The sequence below is a fragment of the Pezoporus occidentalis genome, unplaced genomic scaffold (assembly GCF_034315485.1).
Source record: "Pezoporus occidentalis ecotype Australia unplaced genomic scaffold, CSIRO_AGI_Poc_V1 ctg223, whole genome shotgun sequence".
In the NCBI taxonomy this organism is placed as follows: Eukaryota; Metazoa; Chordata; class Aves; order Psittaciformes; family Psittacidae; genus Pezoporus; species Pezoporus occidentalis.
Window position 1 is genome coordinate 519750 of NW_026914106.1, and position 24938 is coordinate 544687.

The 24938-nt window shown below is 48.1% G+C and overlaps 2 protein-coding genes across 5 annotated transcripts in view; one reads left to right on the top strand and one right to left on the bottom strand.

The window, feature by feature from the left end:
* CSMD2 (CUB and Sushi multiple domains 2) overlaps window positions 1-24938 on the bottom strand; it is a 291426-nt gene that overhangs the window by 255362 nt on the left and 11126 nt on the right. Inside the window, exon 2 of one of the 4 annotated variants that reach the window (XM_062620680.1) lies at window positions 4443-4694. In XM_062620680.1, the coding sequence (XP_062476664.1) occupies window positions 4443-4596 (154 nt within the window). In that variant the 5' untranslated portion in view covers window positions 4597-4694. Of the gene's footprint in view, window positions 1-4442; window positions 4869-24938 lie in introns of those variants that run through there. The other 3 variants (XM_062620679.1, XM_062620678.1, XM_062620682.1) reach the window with 3 other exon arrangements.
* On the top strand, window positions 7881-14334 carry CUNH1orf94 (chromosome unknown C1orf94 homolog). Its single transcript, XM_062620833.1, has 6 exons — window positions 7881-8609; window positions 10550-10995; window positions 11913-12070; window positions 12726-12797; window positions 13180-13364; window positions 14000-14334. The coding sequence occupies exons 1-6, from the start codon at window positions 8347-8349 to the stop codon at window positions 14073-14075; spliced, it is 1200 nt and encodes a 399-aa protein (XP_062476817.1). The 5' UTR covers window positions 7881-8346; the 3' UTR covers window positions 14076-14334.

Below are 24938 nucleotides of genomic sequence, written 5' to 3' on the forward strand. Positions count from 1 at the left end.
ATCCTGGTGACACTGGTTGCCTTTCTCAGGCACTGTTCTTGGACAAACCTGGCTTCAGAAGCAGGCTGCCAGCAGTGCAGGCAGGAAGCCCCTCTGTGCTATGGCATCCACCTATCTTCACAATCCTCCAACCCTCAAGAGTTATGTCCAACAATCACTGATAGCGAAGACTGGACACTCCTACAGACAAGGGCTGCCTCCAGCTGTACAGCTACATCACACTAGACACATAAGAATGCCTGCTCGGGCAGCTGCCGAGTACACCTTACTGTAAGTTCCCCTTCCTTCGACTGTCTGAACACTCATCCCCCCTACCCAGGTCATGAGTTCATTTTCAAGCAGATTTTCACAGTCAAGAATGGCAAGGACTTATTTAATTACTCTCCTATCACACATCTCCCTGGCAACCAGAGCTGCTCCAGGCCTCACAGTTGCAAGGTCCTTCTCCTCTTCCAGTGAATGCACAGACCATCAGATCTCCCTACTCCATGATGATCTTGACCTCTAGGAAGTTACCAGAGCCAGGACTCTGACACAGCCCCCAGCTCCCTTTCCATCCAGCAGACAACAGTGGTGTGCACCCAAACCGGGCAGTTAAGGACTACAGTGGGGATGCTTGTACCTCGTAAGGACAATCCCTGCAACCACTACCGCAAGGGGCTGAGCCCGGGAATGCACCTCACACTGGGAAAGAGGAATGAACACTACACTGTTCATTACAAAGTCACATTAAATAAGGGGGGGGGGAACAATCCCAAAACCCTCTTTTCCACTTTCATGCAAGGGAGACAAAGTATTACATCCAAGCTCCCTGCAGCACTGTGTCTCCATTCTGGCTGGCTGTGTCCATGGCAGCAGCAAGGAGACTGAAACAGAGTTAATTTGATTTCTTTAATCACTGGGATTTTCCCAATTACATGTTAACCACTATCACACCAGCCTGCCACTGCACATCATGGCAAAAGCACATCTATTTTACAGATTACTGCACTGCATCATGTTTATTGCAAGCAAAGTACATCGATTTCCATAACCACACTGTACTGCACTCCTCCAGAACCAGTGTGTAAGCACACAAACTGCGGGTGCTACTATCACTGTGCTGAATCTCTATGCCTCGATTCCTTTGAAAGCCATGCAAGTGCCTGCTCCTCAAAGCAGGTGCTCACCCTCCGCAGGAGGCCTCAGAAACAAGGATGCTCCAGCCAACACGGTGGTGGCCCAGCCTCATACCTACAGGCACATGCAGACAGAAGGATTGGGCCCTATTCCCATCCACCGGAGGATCACCTATGTTACACCAGGGTGAAGCACAGAAAATTTGTGGTCCAGATGACATATCCTCTTCTCCCAGGCCCAAGGACAAGGTACATCAACATGATGCTATGTTCCCAATCCAGGGAGCAAGAAGCCGGCCTGATCCCAAGAGCTGTACCCTCTGAACCTTTTCCATAAGTGACTCCTTCCCAGTAACAAAAGACAAGAGCAAGACACGAATGAGTACATGGAAATCATTCATTCAATTTAGCTCCGACATCCTCACTGCTTCAGCAACAGTAGGACTTGGATCAAAACTATATACTCAGCTACTGCCATAAAGTATTGTTGTTCCATCATATGCCACAATCAAATGTAATCAGGCTAGCGACCATTCCCTTCCTTCCCTCCTACAAAAATACACCTACCCACCTCTTCAGAGAGGTCATGTCTCATGCCCTTACCCCTGGAAAAGAAAAATATACTCAAATCACTGAGTACTGCACCCTGAAGCTCCCTCCCTGAAGAGAAAGTGCCCCTGAATCACTCTTCATGGTGTGAAGGTAAGAGTACAAAATAAAAGGATGATTTACAACATAAATACGTACATCAGAATCCATGAGCACCTTCCTGCTCCTCCCCTCTTCAGAGGAAGAGGCTGCCCCAAACTATTTTCCATCAAGAAAGAAAATTACAGTGGGTTTAAATTGGTTGCACCCTATTTCAAGCCGGTGCATCTTTCTGTAACACAGTGCAAAACAAGATGCTGAGCAGCAAGGCAGAGTGAGTGAATAACGGTATCAAGACCCCTTTTACAGTCGGTCTTCCAAAAACATTGCATATGTGTACATTCATGCAAGCCTGGACAATACACACCCTAAACGCACCTTCTACTGCCCATGCATAGCTAATTACTAAGGAGAGAACAGAAAGGAAAACCATTCCCGATCCCACCCGTTCTGACAACCAGGAAACACCATTTCAGAGTCCTCACACACACTGCATGATCACCACCGGCTCGCAGCCACAGACCAGCTCAGTGCCCTCTGCAAGTCACTACTGTGCCCTTAAACCCTTAAATCTAAAAGGGGAAACGATACAGACCACTTCCCCTCCCCTGCTCCCCCCATACACAATGAACTTCAGCATTCACAAACCACCACCTCCCTACAGCTCCGTGGGCTCTTGGCACAAACCAGCTCCATGTCTTGCCCTCAGACACAGAGGCAGCTGAAGAACGTACATGCCTGTAGGCATGTTTTAGAAGGGCATTACTGGGCAGTGGGACGACTGCCACAGCACAGCTGATGTGCTGCGAGCAGGGCTTCTCTCCCTTTTTATTTCTAAGCCGACAAGAGCTCCTAACGGGTACTTTCACATATACAGCTCTACTGCCACACTATGGGTACTCTTGGTTACTACTGCCTACACCAACCCCAAGAACGAGCGAGGTGAGAATGAAGCATCTCAGGAACTTTGCTCCACAGAGGTTCAGCATCTGCTCAGCGAAGGTACTAGAAATCCAAGCCCAGACTAAAGTTACCTGCTGGGACTAAACCCTAAAAGCACCGAGGAGGCTGTAAAAGGTGGGTGCATTCACTCTGGGTGCATTCACTGTTATCTGGGTACCGAGCACCAAGCCACTGATTTCAAAGTTGGTTTCTTGCTTTGACAAAAAGATCATTACAGGATTTCAGAATTTGTTTTAAAAGGGGAGCTATCGACCAGTGTCTGCAGCTCTGATGCAAACAAACATCTGAGGTCTAAAAGGCTTTTGTAGATGATCACCTCCTCACACAGAAAAACGCTGAGCACCAAGCTGCAGGTGAAGGATCCAGAACAGACGGCACTCTAAATGCAGAGAGAATGGAGGAGCTAGGGGCCTGGGAAGAACGGATTATATCCTGGGCAAGCATACAGAAAGGAGCCTGCAAGACCTAGTACAAACAAGCTACAGGCAGCTTATAAGAAGTAGAGAAGCTGTAAACCCCTGATATAGTGAATCATGTGTTGAGGTATCTCTGCATCGGTCTACTTGTACCAGAAGAGCACAACAGAAGCTGCTGGAATGGTCCTCTCTTGTGCAAAGGGTAAATGCTCCTGCTGAAGGAAAAACACTCACCAAAGTAAATACTCATCCTTAAGTGGGACCTGCAGGTTTTTGGGGGGTTTTATACTCCTTGCTAACAGACACCTCCAGTTAGCAAAACTCTTCGGGTCCACTGCAAGGGTCCCCGGAGGAGCAGTTAATGCTTACTCTGGATCTGCCCGACACCATAGCATCAGTGCTCCATTCCAGATAAAGTTTTCCCAGAAACCCCAAGCCCACGAAGCCTTCACACACATCAACACAAACACGCATTCCTCCAGCCTAGAGACGGCACACAAGACAAACGTTCCTTAGAAACTCTGGGAAACCGGGGCACGGCACAGTGCTGAAAGCAGACGCTGACAACACGCAGCTCTCCCACTCGTCCCCCTCCTACACACAGGACAGTCCCTAAATATTTGCTGTTTACACCAGAAAAACTTCAGTCCTTAGATAGGCTTTTGCTACAAGGGCAATTGCAGAAACCAGGGAGGAGCCATAAGCACACACACCCCCCCCCCCCAAATTCAAGTCTTCTCTTGCTATCTTCCCAGTCAATATACGCCTGTTTCACAAAAGCATGATGCTGAGGCCAAAGAGCTCATATAAGAGACAATCAACGTAAGGGCAGGAGGAATAAGAGAAAAGTGTTTGCATCTTCATGCAAGGCATTCTAAACCTTTTTTATCAGCTGGACAAACACTGAATTAAGATGCAAGGAAAAGAGGGAGGGAGAAACCGTGAAGGCATTTTTCACAGTCATCTTCCATATCATACAGCAACTGTGCACAAGTGATTTGACCCACCAGAGCAGCGGAATGCGATCAAATAAAGCCACCTTCTATTACCCCATCACTTGAAATTGTTGCTCCCAAGGGCTGCAGAAGGAAACTATCTTGCACAGAGCTACAAAGGTCTGAAGAAAACATCCTCCTTATTGAACACGACAGGGAAGCATGTGCTGCCACACAAGTGTATGCACACACACAGTCACCCCCCCCCCCCCACCTCCAAAGAGGATTAACAGTGCTCCTTTGATTTAAGGAGCAGGAGGGAAAATGCCCCTAAAGTTGCCAGCTTTCTGCATTCCACTTACCAGTGACCGAGACCGTCAGCAGCCCCACGGAGAGCAGCAGCACCCGGCTCCAGGAGCTCAGCACCGTCATGACAGCAAAGATCCCCAATTTCCCCCAGTTCTCTCCGAAGCTGCAGCTGCATCCCGGCTCGTCCCATCCCAAGGAAGGTTGCATGTCAAAGGGCAGCAGGAATGGGGCGTGCTGGGGGTTGGCTGCTGTTGGGTTTTCCCCCCTTTTTCTTCCCCTTGGCTCTGGGCTAGTCCTCGGCTCGGCTGGATGGAGAGGAGAAAGGGAAAAGGGGGGGGAAAACAGGTCAGGCTTGGGAATATTCTTTTTTTTGATTTTTTTTCAGCCCAGGAAAAAAAAAATCCCACCGCATGGAAGGCTCTGAGCTGCTGCAGCTGGAATGAACCAAGTGTGGCAGCAGCTCGGGGAGAGGAGAGGAGAGGAGAGGCAAGGCAAGGAGAGGAGGGCTGGCTCGTCCCTCCCGGTGGCTGTCTCCGAGCCAGCTCCTCAGCATTAGCAGCACACAGTCCCCAGGGATTTATACTTTTTTATTAGCCAGTTGATTAATCATTCCCGTATCTTTGCTCTCCTCTTCACTAAATGCTGGGGAGGGGAGGGGGCACGGCTGTTGCGAGGGGCTGCTCTGCAGCCACCCAACAGATCTGCCTCTGTTTGGCTTCCCCAGACCCGGCACAATCCTCCCACCAGCACCCACCCTACCCACATCAACAAGCCCCACATTAGGCTTTAGCACCGTGCTTATGTGGAAGGCACACTACAGGTTTCTCGGGTAGGAACCAGTCCCAGAGCCCCCCATTTTGCCTGGATCAGAGCGTGGCATGCATATGTACACACACAGACACGCAGCATCGCTGCTATTGAGATATCTGCGAGAGCAACACAGGCTCCCGGCACCCCCCATCCCTCCTCCGTGCTCTGTAAACAACTTGATGGTATTGACACTATTTCTGTGATGAAGCAAATTTTGCTACAAACACAAGAGACATCAAGAAAGAGCCATTTTAACACCCCCAGTCTGCAAGTGGTCCTCACAGCATGGATCCAGCAATGCCCTGGCAATGGTGGGAGTGGGTCAGGAGGTGTTCTGGAGGTGAAAAAGGCTGTGCTGGCCCCTGAGCCAACAGGCATGCTTGGCCATGGTGCTGCTGCCCCTACAGAAGGGGAGAGAGGGGTATTTCTCCACCACCCCCCTTTTCATTTAAGCATCTCTTAGTACATTTGTCTCTGCAGCTACATGCAAGATGGGGAAAAATGCTGTCTGTTAAAGGCACATTCAGGAACTTAATTATCTTGGTAATGATGCTCAGTTCTGTGGATGAGAAAAATAAGTCAAATGTGACAGCAAAGCTTTAAGAAAAAGAATAAATGTAAGAGATACCCTCCAATATCCTCCCCCATCTCGGCCAGAAGCTGCTCCTGTGCTTCCCCTCTGATGCACAGACAAGGAGCAGGCCCTCTCCCAAAACCAGCAGTCCTGCCAGCAGACAAGGGGGGGTTCCAGACCGAGACCCCCTCCTCTTCCCCCTGCCTTGCCCTGGGAGGCTGCCGAGGCAGGGCAGCAGAGGAGCCCAGCACCAGGAGCCAGGAGCAGGACCTGGTGCTGAGCCGCCCAGCACCCGGCTCACCCCACGCTCCCCACCCATCCCCTGCCTCAGCGCTTTGCATTTGCTGCAGTTCCTTGCTGCAAACCCCCCTCCAGTCTTGCTCCGGCTGCCCTGAATGAGCTTATTTGACAGCTACAACCCAAATTACATCGAGGGCTTGCAAACCTGTCCCTCCACCCTCAAATCAATCCTCTCTCCCTCACTTTCGCTAGGTCCCCTCTGCATTTCAATCCTTCCACTGCCTACATTGTGAACCGATGCCAAGAGCCAAGGCAACCAGGGCTGTTACATGAAAGAGTTGCTTTATGTCTGTTTAAACTGCAGTATCCTATTCAAATAGACCTTATTGTTCAAAGGCACAGATCCAAACACAAAAGGATCGGAGACCAGGGTACCACACTTCACAGCTCCATACACTGGTTCTCCCTTATACAGCCCTTCTCCTTAAAGAATCCCCCCATCCCAAGATTGCATTCAGCTGAAGATGTGACTTGGTTGCTGCGCATCCGCAGGGTACGGGCTGAGCCAAAGTCAGCCCTGCATCAGGAACAATCTGCGGGCATAATAACATCATTGAGGAGATACAATCCCACTTTATGCCCAGTTCATATAATCATACCTATTTCAAATCCAGAGTTTCCTCCCAAGTAAGTTCCTTTCTCAAAACCACCACGATTTAGGGTCTAACTCCCTCCCAAAAATACTGTATTTGCTGAATAGACAAGAGCGATGAATGCAACAGGAACCAATCACCGACTCCTTTGATTAAACTCATCCCTAACAAGGAGGCACTTGCATGTGCTGGTCCACAGCCCATTTCTAACCCCTGCCGCTCCCTCAGCTTCTCACCCTGCAGAATCACCCATGCTAAAAGGGAAATCAAATCCTGCCTTCAGTGCAAGCACCGAGGTCTGCTCCGCACTGCCACCCGCAGTCACAGCTCGGCCAAGGGGACTCTGGTCCCTCGCTGCTGCCTCCACATCCTCTGCAGGTATTCAGCCAGCCTCTTTACATTCCGTTTTTCCCACAGTCCCTCACCCTCCCTGCCAAAACAGCCCGAGCTGCTCCGTGATTCCTCCAAAGGAAATAAATGGCAGCAGCTGCAGCATGCCCGGGTTCCAGGTTAATCCACAGAGCCTTCCTACATGCATCATGCCCCAAAGACCACAGACAAGTGCTCTGGCTCATCACCGCAACCACTGTGGTGACAGGGGGAACCAGAGAGGGCACTGGGACCATGATCCTGTTCCATACAATTTTAAGTACCGGAATTAGTAATTTGGTATTGGGGGCATCACCCAAAAGCCATCCTGCCAAATGCCACACAATTAATTTCATTCGCTCTCTCTTAACCACATTTTATCACTATTAGGGGGAAAAGAACATTTATCCAGGCATAACCGTGAGTTAAGGGATAGCTATGAATAATGCCTTTATTAGCAAGGAACTCCAGTCACCATTTAACTTACATGACAGGAGAGTCCAGTTCTGGATTCTCTGAAAAGAGTTCAGCACAGAGCCAAGACCTCAGTGTACAGTGTAATGTTTTTCGGTAGCAAAAAATATAGTGTTGTATCTGAGGGTGTGCACCTATATTTGATATTTAGAAAGATACTTTGCCTTGTATTTTCACACTGAGCTCAAGTTTTTTAGCCCAGCACGCAAAATGCCACAGAGGATGTCAAAAAGAATCCGTACCCAAAGCAAAATCCCATATCCATGATGCTGAAAAATAAGCAAGGTCCAATACTAAGTTCTTTTTCCATGGCAGTGAAAAGAAGAGCTTACATGGGGGCTAAAGGGATGGAATATGGTACTAGATGGGCCAGACACAAGGATGCTGCTCCTCCTCTTTGCGCTATGGCAAAATAAGCGTAAATACCAAGGAGAACACCCTTGCCGTCTGCACCGCTTCCCTCGCACAAGGCCTCTGCTCATCACCTCCGGCCAGCGGGAAGATAAGGGACTGAGGGCAAAAGAAGTGAAAAGGGCAGAGGAACAGTCCTTGGTTCCGAGCTCCACAAGGCTCAAGCCACCTGCAGACACAGCGGGAGCGGTCGGGAGCTCAGGCGCAGCTGAACCCTGAACACTGGAGCCTGTTTCTGCCAGCAAAGGCTCTCAGCCGTGCTGAAGGACACAGCCCTGTCCCGGGGCTGCAAGGGACCCCGGCTGCTTCCAGCTGCAGCGCTCCTCCAGCTGCCCAGCCCCAAGGTTCCGCGGTTGCCATGGCTCGGCAGAACCAACACAAAGCACCTCCTCCAGAGAGACCGTTGTGGATGCAAGAGGCTGAAGGATGCTCCCTGGCAGGAACAGCTTTTCAGCTTCAGCAGAAATATCGGAGGGCCCGTTCCCACTGGGACCCTTCCCGAGGCACATCTGGATCCACAGTAACACTCCCCAGGACGGCTTGGATGAGACTTGCCATGAGATCTGGAAGCGCGTCCAACGACTGCCTGAGCAGCTGCAGGCACCATTGCTGGTGGCCCCGCTGCAGCATGGGCTCTGCTCAGAGCTGCTGGAGAGCCCGTGGACAGACACCACCACATCCCAGAGCAAGTAAGTGCCCTGCAAGCGGTGCCCAGGCTCCAGCAGAACAATCTGCTCCCTTCCTCTCTGCACCTTTGCAAAGCAGGCTGTTGCAACCTGTTGAAACAAAAGCCTGGGGCACAGCCTACACTGACTGCCCCCTCGTCAGGCAAATTATTCCCTGTTTCTTTCCACTATAACAGATATTCTTGGGGGGGGGGGGGGGGGGGAGCATGCCCCATGAAATCCGACTACTTCAAATTCTGAAGCACCATAAAGCAGCTGCTGCATTCACTTCCCCACCACATTTAAAGAAAACCAACCACACATCAAAATATTTACAGGAAGAAGTGAAAGCAGCATTCAAAGGAGCAAAATCGAAAATTAAAGTGTTATAAGGAAGCTACTGTAAACAGCTGATCTTTACAAAGAAAAGCTGGATTTAGCACTGAAAAATTTATGCCAAATCATGTTTCACAGGACAAATAATGGTAAGAGGGAAGCGTGCTCTTCACAGTAGTGGCACAGTATTTACTGTGGGCTCCCGAAACAGAAACATTTATAAACCCAGCAAAGCTTTAGCACATGTCCAGTTCCTACCATCCACACAAACGGCATGTGGGCCTGACCCACCTCGCCTGGTACATGAAGGGGTGTAAATGGTCATTTAACATAACTAGCTTCACTGTTGGGGAAATACATCATTTCATAGAGGAGACAAGGAGACACGGAAAGGGAAGTACGTACAGTGATGTCAGGCAGAAACCAGGAATCACAGCTTGGAGTACTGGCTCCTTCCCTTTCTCCTCCGTATCCTAAATAAGCTGAGATGTTAACAGTCTCCAGAATAAATACAGGAAAAGGGAAAATGGGTAACTGCAGAACCACCAGGAAGCCCATGGAGATGCCTATAGTGGTAGGTTAAATTACACACCTGAAGTATCTTCACAATTAGCACATGCTCATCAGCCACAGATTGTCTTAGGAAAGACAACATCATACAGACCAGTGAAGCACTATCACATACCAACATTCTAATAGCATCATTTAAAACATTTTGCTCTTAAAGCAATACAGATCTGGTCTTTAGCAGTAAGTCTAATGGCCAGCTTCACCAACGTAACTTCTGGCCCACTCAACATGCAATTACAAGCAAGTGCAAGTGGGCAGACAGCAGACGAAAACAGATTTTGTTTTACTACTTTAATGTGAGTTATGAACCTTGGGATCCCTGCAATGAAGGCAGGGACTAAGGCAAGCACAAAGACCAGAGACAAACCCAGCAGCTTCGGTTTAGATGAAATTAAAAAGACAGCAAAGTCCACGGGTGAACTACCATCCCTGAGCTCAGAATAACGCTCCTCTACCCACCCACTGAGCTCAGTTACCTCTGGCAGCTCATGAGGGCACTTCTCGGAGCAGTGCTTTCTGTCATTAGCCAGCAGAAGTGCCCTCTGCACACACACTCTACAGCAGGGCACAATGATCATCACTTGCTCACAGACCCCAGTCACTGCACCTTCCACCAACAGCCAAGCTGGAATGCTAAAAGCGTACCAAATGACTACCAAGCTCAAGGAAATGCTTTAGAATAAAAGCAATTCCAGTGAGACAGCCATAAGGTCAGTTTGCTCCCTTGGAGTAGTACTCTGACTACCTCTACTACTCCTGAAAAACTTAGAGAAAGACAAATTAAGAAGAAGCTTTCAGTATATACTGTCACTAAAGCTGGTACCCAATTCATCAGCTGCAATAGCACCAGTGGCCAAAGGGAAACAAGTGTAGTTGTTACCTCAACTCTCCCCAACTACAGTCAGGGCACAGCGAGAAAGGTGAACTTTATTCTGGTTGAAAAGGAACACCCGAATCTTACATAGAACACTCGAGAAATGTAAGGCTTAGGAATCTTACTCAGACTCAGTTTTAAGTCAAACCTCCTTTAACAACAGCCATATTCCACTTTCTTACAGCAACTACTTGCTAAACGAACCAGAGGGACTTGAAAGCATATACACAGCAATGATTGGAAAAAAAGAACGGGAGATGAAATTAAAAGCTCTCTGTGATGCTCAGCTTTCTGCTAAATCCGTTATCACCGGCTTTCTGTGCCCAGCAAAGTCCCACAAGAACTCCAAGGGGCTGGAGGATCGCAATGTGACAGGCACCGGCAGCACAGAGAGCAGCAAGCTGGAGGTGCCACTGGTACCGAAGGACACAGACACAGCCAAAGGCACAGGCAGCCAGGCAGTGGCTGAGGAAACGAAGGTGGTGAAGGAAGTCTGCCCTGCCAAGAGCACTACAGCTGCGTCATCAACAGCAACAGCAGAAAGCGAAGCCCCAGGACAAAAGGAGCAGCTCCCACAGCTTGCCAAGACTTGCCCCCAAACCAGTTTCGATGCAGTCACCAAGAATGCAGGTATGATCTGGGCATGGTCCCTGAACATCACCTGGGAGTCATGGGAAAACCAAGGCATGAAGCACAAGCTGCCCTATAGCAATGCCTTTCCCAAGCCTCATGCAAGAGGCTGAAAACATGCCCAATGCTCATTCCATCCGAGAATCCCTATGTTAAACCAGGATGCTGGCATCTCCCTGCCCTCTAACCAGCACCTATCCAGTGTCCTTCTCACACACTGAAACAGAGTGGAAATAGGAAGATCATGATTATAGAGATTTTGCTCATCCTAGAGGCCTGTTTTGGGGCTCACAGCACAGTTTTGGGGGTCAGTGTTATTTTCTGGGGGGAGGTGCTGTTTCTGACTTGTTTCAGGGGGTTTGTTAGGGTTTATTTTGTTTGGGGTTCCTTTTTTATGTCATGACTTTTGGGTTCCTATTGTGAGACATTTAAAAGATCCCGACTGTAGTATCCCGACATTTAAAAGACCCTGAATGTAGCATCAATAACTACATTCCTTAAAGCACCTTAGAACAGGCAAAAACAGTGGTCTGTGTCCAGATCTACTGTTTAAGTTTCTCGGCTACAGTAATGAGACACAATCAAAGCTATTCTCTGTTGCAATATTCTTATCTCTGAGTTCTGAACTGTAGGCAAATGTTCCTGTTCTGTCCTCACAATGTGATTTGCTGTCATGGCTCAGGCAACTGGCTTTAGTCCAGCTCCTGTGGGTCACAACACAGCAGCCCCCAAGAAGTGAACTTGCACCACTCATTGCTGAGTTTGGGGCACCGTGTCGCAGAACTACAGCCCGCAAAGCGACAGGCAGCTTAGATGTTGCCTAGAGGCAAATCACGTCCTCGGAACTGCAAATGTTCTACGGACGCATGAAGAGAACGCATGTTTATTAACAGCTTTAACCTTGTTCTGTTTTACAGTGACTACTGGAACATCGGATAAGAGAGGTGTTAAATACAACGCCAGTACTTCAGGCTTTATTACTGCTTCAGTGATCACGGGACTGAACCAGCCGGTGTGGCAGAGTCTGAGCTTCCCTCTATTTCCCATCTTTCCCAACCACTTTCCACAGTTGCAGGTAAACAAAAGTGACCCACATTTTGTGAGAAGAGCAGAACAGCCCCACACCTCTCCACCTTCACCAGTTCCCTTTTGCATCTTTTTACTGACCAACACTTGCACCTTTTACGGTTTCGAGCCCTTTATTTACAAATTGTTTGTCCCTTGACTTGCAAATATTTTAACATAATTTATTACAAACGTTTCTCTGGTAATAACCGTGCAGCCACAGCTTTCCCTGGGCTGTGCTCCCCTTGTTCCCTTTGATACCCCCTGCTCATCCCACAGCTGTCAGAGGCTGTCACCAAAGAGACACAGAGCGGGCACACGTTTTCCCAGATGGAGCTCCCTTGAATCCAAGGGAGTCCAAGAATTTTCCTTTCTCCATTAAGTCAATGAGTAGTTGGCACAGCAGATACCTAACTCAGCAGAGGACGCGCACCCAACCCATCCACCTCCCAGCAGTCACCTGCGCACTGGATACATCCAAAGGCAGAACAGAGAGCAGGAAGCAGACCCTTACTCTGGAGGGCTCAGACTTAGGAGACTTTTGCCCAAAGCTAGGAAATACACTTACCTCTGAGCATAACGTTCCCATAAAAAGCTCACACACAAGTCATTCATGGACCCACTCAAGACTAGTTTAGAAATCATGTCTCGTATCTGCTTAACAGGGTCTGTATCCAAGAGTGAGGATCCCATTCCAGCAAGCTCTGCACCCCTCCTTCGCATGCTACTCGGGACAGGTACGTCTCAGTGCCTATGAACATGCTTTAATCTGCAGAGCGCAGAGGCTGAGCACAAGAGAAGCCAGAGCAGTTTCTCATGTGTCAGGACTGACATAGCTACCACTGCAAAAACAGATTTGGGGACGAGATGCTGAAGTGTGAGATGTTAACAGTTTGCTGGAGCACTGTGTGCTGCAAATAGCTCGAGAGGCTTTGAGCCCCTCACTGAAAACACTTCCTGCTTCTGCTCCAGTTCTGTATAAAACAGGGAGACACCACGGCGTGCGTGTGACAAAGCAGTTTTGACAACTCGAGCTTGCACTTGCAGCCTTCCTGCCTCATCAGTGCTCCTGCCCCACTTCTTGCTTCTAACCGCAACCTATTCCTCTTTCCTCCCCAGGTACCTCCGTACAGCCCACAGCAGATGTTCCCACCACCTCCCGCTCCCATAGTGAACTACATCACCCTGGTTCCGCCGCTGTATCCGTACCAGCAGATCAGCCCAGCCGCGCTGCACAGCAGCATCCAGGACCTGCCACCGATGGCCGGCAATGGGATCCAACTCCCGTTTTCCCCTTCCCAAGGGTATGGCCATGCAGATTTGCTCCCTGGTGTTTAGGAGTGTGCGCTAGCCGCTGTAAACCTGCACAGAGCTAAAGATTCACTCAGCAGTTGGGTTTCACAGTTACATTCCCACCAAATTCCAAATCCAAACCAAAGACAAGACTTACTAAAGTCTAAATAGCAAGATAATTGAGATGCAAAACCACAGTAACTAAAGTGGGGTGAAAGAATCTGCAGCACTGCGCTATAGGAGATGCCACCTACAACTTCCAATCGATATTATGGATTAAAAGTATAAACACCAACTGAAAAAGAGAAATGCTTCAGCATGACAGAAACCCAAATATTTTGACACTGTCAGAATGAAATTAAAGGATTCATTTTGCTGCCTTTCTATAAAGGCTGCAGTTAAAAAATCAACATATTCCAAAGGTCTGGGAGAATAATCTCTGGAAATTCGAGTTGTGTACATCATAGTCTGTTAAATGCTTATGGGACAGACAGGAACAGCACATACTTGCATACCTCCCCCATAGAGCGCCTTTCCAGAAATCACATCACACATCCAGGAAAAGGATCTCCATTATTAGGAGGGAAAAGCAGTAACTTGGGAATCAGATGCAACCCCTGAAGCTTGACTGTGTTTTCTGTTTCAGGCTCGGTGCCATGCCTGGAGGAGCTGTGACACCTCACCTCAACTACATTACCAGCAACAACCCAGGCAAATTCTAAGTGAAGCCTGGTTTTCTACCCCAGTATCCAGAGAACACCCTTATCTACCTGTTTAAGTCCTAGGGTCCTATGAGGATTTCATGTTTTCCCCAAAGTGACTATTTCCGTCTCAAATAATCCCCTATGATTTATACAGCACGGAACAGCTGCACGACAATTGATCTGAAATGGGTTTTTCTTAGGATGACAGAATAAGAAGGGGCTTTTTTGTTGTTTGGAAGACGAATACAAATAATAAAAATGTTTTATTTATGACAAATGCCTGAGCTGTTTAGAACTGAGTGTTGGTGCAATAACGATGGTTGATAGAAACGAGTCTTGGCCGCAGATTTCAGAGGCAGCAACTCCAGTAGCATAGTCAAAGAGAGATTAACACAAATACATTCAGTAGCTGGGTGGTGCAGCTCCACGTATGACACATTCCTGTTATTACCTCTAACGCTAATCCAGATGGGAACCTGTTTTTTACTATCAAAGAAGATCAAGCCATAAACCCTGTGTGGAGAATCCCGATTAACTATATTCCATGGTTATTTAATTGAGGGATTTCCAGGCTCTAACATTTGCCAGCGAGCCCTCGCCCCTGCAAAATACCTTCTGGAGCCTGACACTGGCTGTGTGTCTGCTGGATTTCAGCCACAGGCTGCTGGGTCAGAAGCAGAAGAGTGATTAGATGGGATCCTACAGCCTGCATGATACACGTCAGAACAAATCACCACAGCAGCCTCTCCCAGCCTTAAAACCAGTGATTAAGGTCTCTGTCACCAGGATCTGACAGCTCGCAATCACCCAGCACTACACCCAGTAGTAGGCAAATCAGTCTGCTCTTAAATTCAGAGATTTACACTTTGCTTAAGATTACTGCACCCATACACATCAGTATGTGAAATTAACTCTTTACACTGTGTAACAGAAGTCTGGGCACATCACAGACAGTTACAGGTCCTACAGGATGCAGAGCACCATTCGGTCCTGGAGGAGCTGATGGGACCAAACACGCTTAACCTCTGCAGGCATGCAGAGCTCAACCCTTTTTCAACTCCCTTCTAGTACCTCCCATTACTACCTGATGCCACATGCTGCTCCCTGGCCCAACCTTGTGTCTTTTGTAACTCATCCATATCCTCCATTATATCTGTTGCAGGCTTCTTTCAAAAAGAATTTCACAGAACAAAATAATTATTTACTTATGTTTTTCAAAACCTAAACTTGGATCAGAATTTGCTTTGGCTGAATTCAGACACGTTCTGCCCCAGTAAACTCCCATTTTCTTGAAGTAGAATAGAAGATTGGATTTTTCTTCTGTTAAATCCACTGGCTGTTTTTCTCCAATATTCCTAATGCAATTAGCATAACAAGATAAAGGAATCATCAAGCCCTTTTCCATTTTTCTTCCTTTATAAAAGGACTGATGACAAACTGGAAATCAGAATCTGTATTGAATTACATTTGCCACAAAAGAGTTCATTAAGTAATAGTACATAGTAAAAATCGTCTGTCAACTTGAAGGATAGACCAAATCCACTTAACGAAACAGCTGGTTATTTTCTAGAGCACTCTATAGCTCATACAGTCAATACGAGCAGGGAGAAAGGCTGAGACAAAGGGAAATAAGAAACACTTCAGATATTAACATGCTGAGCCACAGTGCCAAGACTTTTGTCTTCTGCTCAGTCATAGCATCACTGTAGGTAAGACTTTGCCCGTGGTACACTGATTTCTCCCTCATTCGATCAGTGGCAATAGGCTTTTTTACCAGGAAAAGGATTACGAGGCGAAGCGCATGACACACCATGAGATGCTTCAACAGCTGGAATATCATCAGGGAAACTGAATCTGAATCTCACTCCAACTTATGAAATGCTGCATGATGATGACAGAGCCAGGGTCAGATTTCCTGCCCCTAGCTTCCCTGCACAAGGCTGGAGCTGCACTACCACATCCTAGTGGAGGAGCAGCACTGCTCCCCCAGTCTCCCCAGCCAGGAAACTCAAGGAAGGTGTTTCTGACTAGCAAAGTTTGCACTCTCAGCAGCAAACCTGGGAAGAGAAAGCAGAAGCATCAGTGATAGTCCTTCACTCTAACAAGCTATAACGGCACCCGAGAGGAAATATGCTTCCCTTTCCATAGTCAGCTCACTCACCAAATGATCCAAACCCATGGAAACCACCTGGACTGCTCTGGCTCAAGGAATTTGTTCCAAAAACCCCTGAAGTCCTGTAACATGCCACATACAGTGAGAGTCCCACAGGTAACACCCAGTGCCATAGGACAGCATGTTGGGAGCAAAGGGCACCCAAGACACAGCATCGCTGTGATCTGCACTGCCCATCTTGCATGCATTTAACAAGTCTCCCAAAAGCAGCTCTTTTTAAAAGGGATCATTTCCATTTTACTCTTGTTGACTCTTCACCATTCATGAATTTATTACAAAGACGCTTTCAGTGGTCCTATTCTTCCGCATATGTATGGAGGTTTTAGAGAGCAGATTTATACAGTCCTATAATAAAGTCTCAGAAGAGAATGGATGTACAAGTCCTATTGTGGCCTCTACTTGACTGCACACTAGATCCTTCTCAGACAACCAAAGCTAGTTGGGAATGCTGAAAGTAACCTGTTACGCTCTTCTGCCTTTAAGTCTCATATGGAAACAGACAGGACAGAACTGCAGGCCCAGCAGGGTGATGACCACAGCGGAACCAGCCGAGGGGCACCTCTGATCCAGGCAGAGCTTTAGAGCTTTACAAAACCCGAGTGTACGACGAGCATGGACACCACCACCACACCAACCTCCCACCTGAGCAACTCCTTCTCTAGACCTGCTCTGCTCATTACCTGCTGGAATGGGCCACAAGCCACTGCAGTTTCCAGCTTTAGATGCAAGTTTTCCCCCTTTCAAATATGCCCCTGTATTGCCCTGCTGCTGAGAACCACAGAGCTCCTCACTGAGTAGCAGTAAGTCCTGCTGAAGATGTCCCTCCCCTGGGTGAGGATCCTCCCCTTACTCTCCTTACTGGAGCAGCAAACTGGAAGAACGCAACCAGCACTTGTCAGAGCTGCAGGTCCCTGGGTTATTTTGGAACAGAGCCACCCTCGTGGGCAGGCACTGAGCAGCGTTTCCAGAGTCATTCAGCCCAGCTACCCAAACCAAACTCATACAAACCCGGCTTGCGTGGTTCCCAAGCCCATTACACTTCAGGTAATGTGGGGAGGGGGGACTGATGGAATAGCTATTAATCAAAGGACGGGATTTATTCTCATGATGTCGCACAGTGCAGAAATGGGGCTTAAGCAGTTTATTAAATTACAGGAATGCCATGAAAAATAGATGGCTTTAATAATACATTTTTGCCTATCTGTTATATTTTATATGTAGTTTGCAGAAGAATTAAAAACTTTTCTATGATATAAAATTGCCATTTAAAAGGAAGAAAAAAACAACCAAAATAGATTCTGTCACCGACAGAGAACACAATTATTCCAGGCTAAAAAGTTCATTCTTTTGCTCACATGCAAGCTTACTGCAGCTCAGAGCTTAGGGGAGAGGTAAGAAATGTCTCCGAACTTAAAAGCACAAGTGCATTAGGTAAGAAAGAACAGCAGCCACAGATGCATCACCCAAGCAGGCCTGGCTCTGAGGGAGAAAGCTTTCAGGCTGGTTTACCTGGGCAGCGCTCTGCCATCGCCCTCACAGGCTGGACACACCAAGCACCCAGGTGTAACACATGCTGCTGGAACAATGGAGTTCTGGGATGCCTACATACTGCAGCAGCAGCCACAGGTCAGCAGAGGCATCTAAAGGAGGAAGAGACCTGGCCAGAAACCTTGACCCTTCACCAAGACCCAGCCCATCCCAAGAACTAGGAGATGTGTTACTGAGCAGTTCCAAGGCCTGTCTGCATGAAGAACATCCGCCCACTATCCACAGGCACCCTTCAGCAGGGCCAGCCCTCCTCCTCTTACCCATCTCTTCACCTATTTCTACCTCTTAACTAACAGTTCAAAGAGCATCCCTCTCTATATTCCCAGGCCCACTAAAAGCCAGTGCTACTCATTCTTTTCTTACCCTCCCACAATCCTACCGCCTCTCAATCTCCAAGGCTCTGCTGTGACTGAGCATACACACACCCATCCCAACTCCTGCAAGCAGCAAAGTGAGTCACATCATCTGGATGGAAGGTTTCCAAAGCAAACGCCCAAACAGTTGACGAACAGAGTTTCTTTCCTCTGAGAACAGGACTCAGGAACGCTACCAGGGGACCTCGTGCTGTGATTCAAGATGTGGTATGTCTAGCATAGCAAGTAAACATGAAATTCTGAACCCATACCCTTCAGAACTGACACTCAAATGCTACAAGCAGCAAGTCTGGCGTGCTTGAGATGGCTCAGTTATGTTGATGAACCAGGAGCCAGTTTCCACATCTTAAATTCCTTCAGTCTCTCAGCTGCACTTTATATATTGCCCTCCAAGCACTGCCTTGCAAAGATAGGCTCTTGTAAGTGTGTTGTACTATTAGGATCTCTTAGTAGGGAGCAGACTACATGAAGCCTATATTTATCAATCTAACTGCAATTGCATGGGGGTGTCTATGCTATTTAAGGAGTAAATCCATCTGACAGAACACTATGGTTAGGGATAGCCCAAGGTTAGGAGAAACACACTTAGGAGCACATCCAACATGCTGGTATGCGAATTTAATCTCCTTTTCATATTCTCCTCTCAAACATGCCCCTGTTAATCTTCCACAGATGCTTCTACCCATCAGAAATGAAGTGTCTTACTGAATGTGCACTCCCCTCACCTCTGAGAGCAGACTGTGTCTCCCGGGTAGGGGAAGTATCCAGCTGAGGAAGTGAGCAGCAGGAAGCAGTCTATACACACTTTCACGTTTCACGTTGGGCTCTCCTGCTCCTCTGGGGCAGGATCTACGGAGCTCTCTGCCCCAGCATTCACACACACACACAGAATACAAGGCTAGAAGGAAATTACAGAGGTCACTTAGTCCAACTCCTGCCCTACGGCAGGATCAGCATTACATGAAACATCTGCCTAGGTGATGTGAATAGGGTTGACACTGATCCTGCCTTGGGCAAAGAGATGGTTTATTGCACATCTGAGTTATGCATGTTTACATGGCATGTCTTCTTAACAAAAAGGAGCCCAACTGTCCACCAAAAAGTCCCTTTCCAAGCATTCACTGCCAACACACCTTGTCCCTACACAGCGACTGCCAAGACCAACTTCTATCTTACCTGTGCAATTGCCCCTATAGGTGCTGCAACCTGCCTGTTTGGGGAACAGTTACCCAAACTGGGCACAAGCGTTTTACCAAATGCAGTGCACCAGGGAACACTGGCTTGGGTTTAGTGTGTTTGGGGGGGTTCATTAAAAAGACTGGCTCATTTGTTAAAGACAAATCAGCACAGGATTAACAGCTCAGTGCTTCGTCCACCCACTTCCTACAGCATCTTCTCCAGTAGAAAGAGTTTGTTCCTAAAACAAGCCCTGTTTTTCATGCAGAACTTGCTGCTATCAATGCACCTCGAATGTTATTTTCTCTTGCTCATTTGTTCAGAAGCAAGCAGATGAATTCCTGCTGCAAGCTCACGACCAGCTTCACCTCCTAACTGCTGACCCATAGAGAAAGATTCTGATGCCAGCTTCCTGCATGACAAACTGTTAGAAGTTTGTCGCCATTGGTTATGAAGACTCAGACACGGATTCCAGAAATGGAAGAGGGGAAGGAGCACTTTCCATCCTGGTCACCGCAGCATTCCCGTTCTCCGCACATCTCCACAGGCACTGCCATTGTCCTGAATTTGTTTGGGCAGAAGCTACTTCACTGCACTTCCCAAGCCAGGGAAGTGCCTCTGTCACAAAGTCTTTTCCAGGACCCCAGCAAGTGCACAACACCAATTCAAACACACAACTCCGGGCAGCAACACAAGCCTGCAGAGGCTGCAAAGACTCTTTTGACCCTTCTCTGCTCTTCAGGTTTCTCTCCAGAGCTCTCCCACTGAATTACCTCTTTCCCTGCTAAAACCGCTCACAGGCGGGCTCCCTCCAGCAGCTCAGTGACACCCAGGAGTGCTAACGCACTGTAAACAGATGGCAACAGACGGCATCGCACCTTATGGAGCAGGAGGCGGTGAAGGGCTGCGCGTCTCAGCCTCTCCAAGCCAGCTCATCCCACCCCAGCGCTGAGCACAGGATCCACGCCCGCTCTCAGACTTCCCTGCACAAAGAGCAGCTCAGAGCTCCCATCATTCTTAATGTACACAACCAACAGTGAAATATTAATTCTTCATCAAAGCACATCTGGATAGGCACGAGCCTCGAGGAGTAGAAAAGCTTCACAAGGCAGGATGACATCACTGCAGGCAACAGTGGTGAGTTCAGAAGCACAAATCACTGCTCTGGCCACTTGAGCTCTGTGGGGTTTCTTTAAAGTCTGTACAATTTGTTACCCAGTCATTCTTTTCCAATGGGCTTGTTCTGCAACTCATCTGTATGCACTGAAAATTGGGATCCATGGGGTGGACGCAGACAGTTACTTCCCTCTGTCAGTAAGATCTCCTGTATACCACACAAGTGACTGGCAAATGCTCACTTGCGGCTGTGGCAGCATCATTTGTACACCACTGAATTAATCTTATTAGGAAGCATTAGATGCAGAGCATCTATTCCTAACTTCCTTTCATTTGTATAAATATGTTGCTCTGCCATATTCTCTAATTGCTTAACATCTGCTAGAAGGAAGAGAAAATAAACACATTATGGCAAGAACAAACTGTAAAACCCTTCTAAAAAGTGAAAATGTAGAAGTGTTTTATAGGAAGGGTTGAGAAAACCAGGAATACCAAAGCCAAAAAAAGTAAAAGCCATCCAACCCATCGAGTGAGACATCCTCATCATCGAGGCTCCCACACTAGGACAACTCAGTTCACTCCATTCAATTTCAGCTTTGGATTAAAGTGTTCATTCACTCTAAGTGGTGGTTGGCCAAAACTTGGTTCCTATGAAAATAGGAAAGCCCAAGAGCCACAAAAACCATGGACAAACAAGAGCTACAAACCCCCAGGTGTCTCCTACAGCACAACTGGCAGGGCATCAGGGCACTTCTGGATCTCAGGTTTGTGTCACCTTTGGTTTCCCATTTCCAGGCTTGCTAAAACAACTTCCTAGTGAACCCACCTGAGAGAGACATAGCTTACACTAGAGAGAAGCAACCATGATTCACTGGCTAGGTCCTCACACTGGCAGGAACAAGACACGCTGCTCCAATCTCTCCTTTTCTCTCCAGCCTCTATTTTAGCTCCCGTTTAAAAGAGGAAAACAAAGCCTAATTTGCCCTAAACCCCCGTGAAGGCCCACGGTGCAGTCTGACCCTGCTGCGCATCCCTCGCACCTTTCCACCCCACCCTGACAGAGCTGACGGCGCAGGCAGATTTTACTGCACAGTTCCATGAATGACTCCCAACCACAGGCACAGGGGCCTGAGAACAGCATCTCATTCTTGTGAGCTTTTTTTGATAGCTTCTCTGCTGTTGCCATTCTTTCCCTCACACAGCAGCGTGCCAGGTACACCCATGGACTAAATCATGTGCAAATGAAGAACTTACTGGCTTTAGCCTTTTCCCCTCTGTATTCTGTAAGCTGAAGTCAAACCATTCACTGATAGAAGCAGCTTGTAAAAAGGGGAAAAAAATACCTCACTTCCAAAAGATATTTCATTCAAAATACTATTCATGGAGCCTGATGCTCCGAGACAAAGGTAGAATGGCACCAGGAAGAACAGGGTATGGTGCAAGTCAGCTCACACGCTGGCAGTTTTAGACTCTGCACCTCCCTGTACCTTCTCAAGCCATACATGAAACACTTGCAGGCCCAACTTGCAGGAATTAAGGATAAGAAACATCTATGCTTTAAAAGCCAATAGATCTTCTGGTCGGCTGCCTTCAAAGATGTCTTATTCTTATACCACAAAACCAAGGCCCATGCCTATGGGAAAAGGTGGCAAGACAAACAGCAGTGGATGAAGATCACATTTTTCAGTGTCACTGTTCTGCATATAATTTAGTCACAAATCCACAGGAAACAACATAGGTTATTAGAGTGCAGTGAGCAACTGACTGCATCCAAAGAACTGACCTGGTGGTGAGAAAGCCAACGCAAAGCAAACTCATTCCTGATGCAGTTGTAATCACCACAGCAAGGGGAAAGCCACAACCCCCAAACACTCATCAGTGTCCACAGCCACATTCGGAGAGGTGCCAAATCCTGAGCAGTGCCATGCAGCATCCCCCAGAGGGAAAGGGCACAGGAGCCACGAGAAGGGCTGAGACATCACACGGGCAGCACTCGTTGAGAGAATTCCTGTTTCATGATCAGGCTGGCACCGTTCTGCAGGGACTCCATGGCTGACACTCACTTTGCACGTCTGAGCAAGCACAGGCTGAGGTCCAGATTAGACAAACCTCTGAAGCAGAGGTTTACTGGACTGAAGGAACACCATGACCACACAAAGGTTATAAAGTTAAGCGTGATCTGCAGCACAGGCTGCACTAACAAGAGCTACCCGGGTTAAAAGGAAGGGCAAGAATCACAAATTTCAGGTTTTCCCATTACATTTCCACGTGAGTAAATATCTCCTGTTAGTTACTAGAAGTAGGTGAATGAACTGGAAGGTGCACAGTGAATGGCAATGGCCCCTCAGGTCCTGCTCACAGACATCGTGCAGATAACTGAATCTGTTCTTCACCTGTTTGACCTTTACTCTCAGCATCCTCAAGTCACAACCACCCCTACAACCTGGCTGATGGACACCATTTCATTTCTCCACCCTTACTGGAGAGACACCAAGATAACCAGCACAACACACGCTGGGGTTTCTCCAGATCAAATTGACCATTTGTCTCCTGTGGCTATTCAAAGCTTTCAGGCTGCTCTTTACCTGTTATTTGCTCTAAAACATGAACACTTGGATTTTCATCAAAAAGCAAGCTCAAGAGACACTTGCAGCTTGATGAAGACAAGGCTGAGGAAGAACGAAGAGTCTAGATGAAAGCAATCTGTCCTAGCTTCTGGCCATCAGTGTGTAACAACACAGCTTAAAGATGATGGGACACTATCCTGGTATCAAGTAACGGGCAAAGGCTGAGCTTGCAAGAGCTCACCCTTCATAGGCCATGGAGGCAATTCACATCCCTGTTCCTATAGCAGGGAAAAGCCAACTCACCCAGTGATTGCTTGGTTGAAGTCACATGAGCTCTTCGCAGCACAGATTTACTGCCACTCTGAGCCACTGCCACAGAGGAGAGCACAGGGTGGCCACAAGACCTAAGCACGTTCTTTCTCCCTGGCCCTTCAGGAAAGCCTCCCGGGGAACCATGACTGTCACCATGCTCATCAGACACACTGCAACTGGGCAGCACCCTGTCACTCTGGACCATCTCTTCCTTGCCAAAGGACACACTAATTCACACATGGGTTCATGGTTGCAATCATGTCACTTTTAAAGCCCAATTCCTTACCAGGGGGATGCCTCTCCAGGAACACGTGAGAACTGCCGCTCAGGGACTCCTGTCCCAGAGGACGGGGACCCAGGGATGCAGCTCCCCAAAACTTCTTCCATACACAGCAAGATGAACTGCAAAGAGTGGCAGAAAGCAATCTGTGAAAGCCACTCAAACATTACAAATGCATCAAACAGGGCAAACAAGCTTCCAATTATGCTCAGTATTTGTCCTCTTTGCACGCCTGGGAGGAACACATCCTGCAACTCACCTTCACTTCACAAATGGCCACACAACAGGGAAGGAAAAAACAATGAAGCATGAAATCCAAACCCTGCATCTGAAGTGAGCTGTGAAACAGCGAAGGCAGCACAGCTGGATCCAGGTGAGGGCTCTGATGCAGAGCACAGAAACCCAGTTTAGTGGTGAGGACCGAAGCATCTCCCCATGCCCAGCAAACCACCCTTCAGGAAGGGAGAAGGATTCAGTGCAATAACACACAGGGGTTTGGGTAGGAAGAGCTGTGCTGAAGGCACAGGGTGGAAAGCACTCAACAGCAGCAATTTGTACCAGATTAGAAGTTAACTCTTGGCAGCAGCAGAGGAGCAATTACAGGCAGGAATCTGGAGCCAGCTTTGGCTCTCCTTTGTTCCTGTGGAAACAGAGCAACTTTAGGGAAGTTACTGGGCTAATGCTGAGGAAAAACGCTAACAGCAGACTGCAGAGCTCTTCTGAGCCTCATCAGACAAACACAGAGCCTCCTATTTCACTGCTGCTCTTTTACAGTCATTTGCTAACTGGCTTCTGGGCTCCCGGGAAAACGCCAATGTTGCTGCTCAAGACCTGCATGTTGGTTGTCCTTTGTACACCAACCAACAGGAGCAGGCACGTTTTCAATCACGCAAGCCAGGCAGCTCACAGACAGCTTCTGCTGCTGAGCTCCCGTGCAAGCAGCAGAGCTTTACAGGTATGAAGACAGAGAACACCTGAACTGAACCGCTCTCAGCTCAGAAAGGATGTGAAGTCTTGGGACAGCTCTGTCCTAGCCAGGAGGTGTTACTGAGCAACCACAACTTCAGGGAAGCCTCACCGATACCAGCAGAAAGAGAAATGCCTCCACAGGGCTGCAGACCAGGCCAGTTCAGGACAGTTAAAGTGAGATACCAGCCCCAGCGGGGTAGGGGCCTTTTCCAGATGCTGTGGTCAAATGGGAGCCAGAAAGAGCAGGTGTTCCTTCAGAGCCATTCCTATTTACTACAACAGACACTGATTCAGGATGAAGGGAGGCTGGCGATGCTATTTGGATCAAACCTGGTGGGAAGGCAATTGGCTCAGCCACCTGGCACA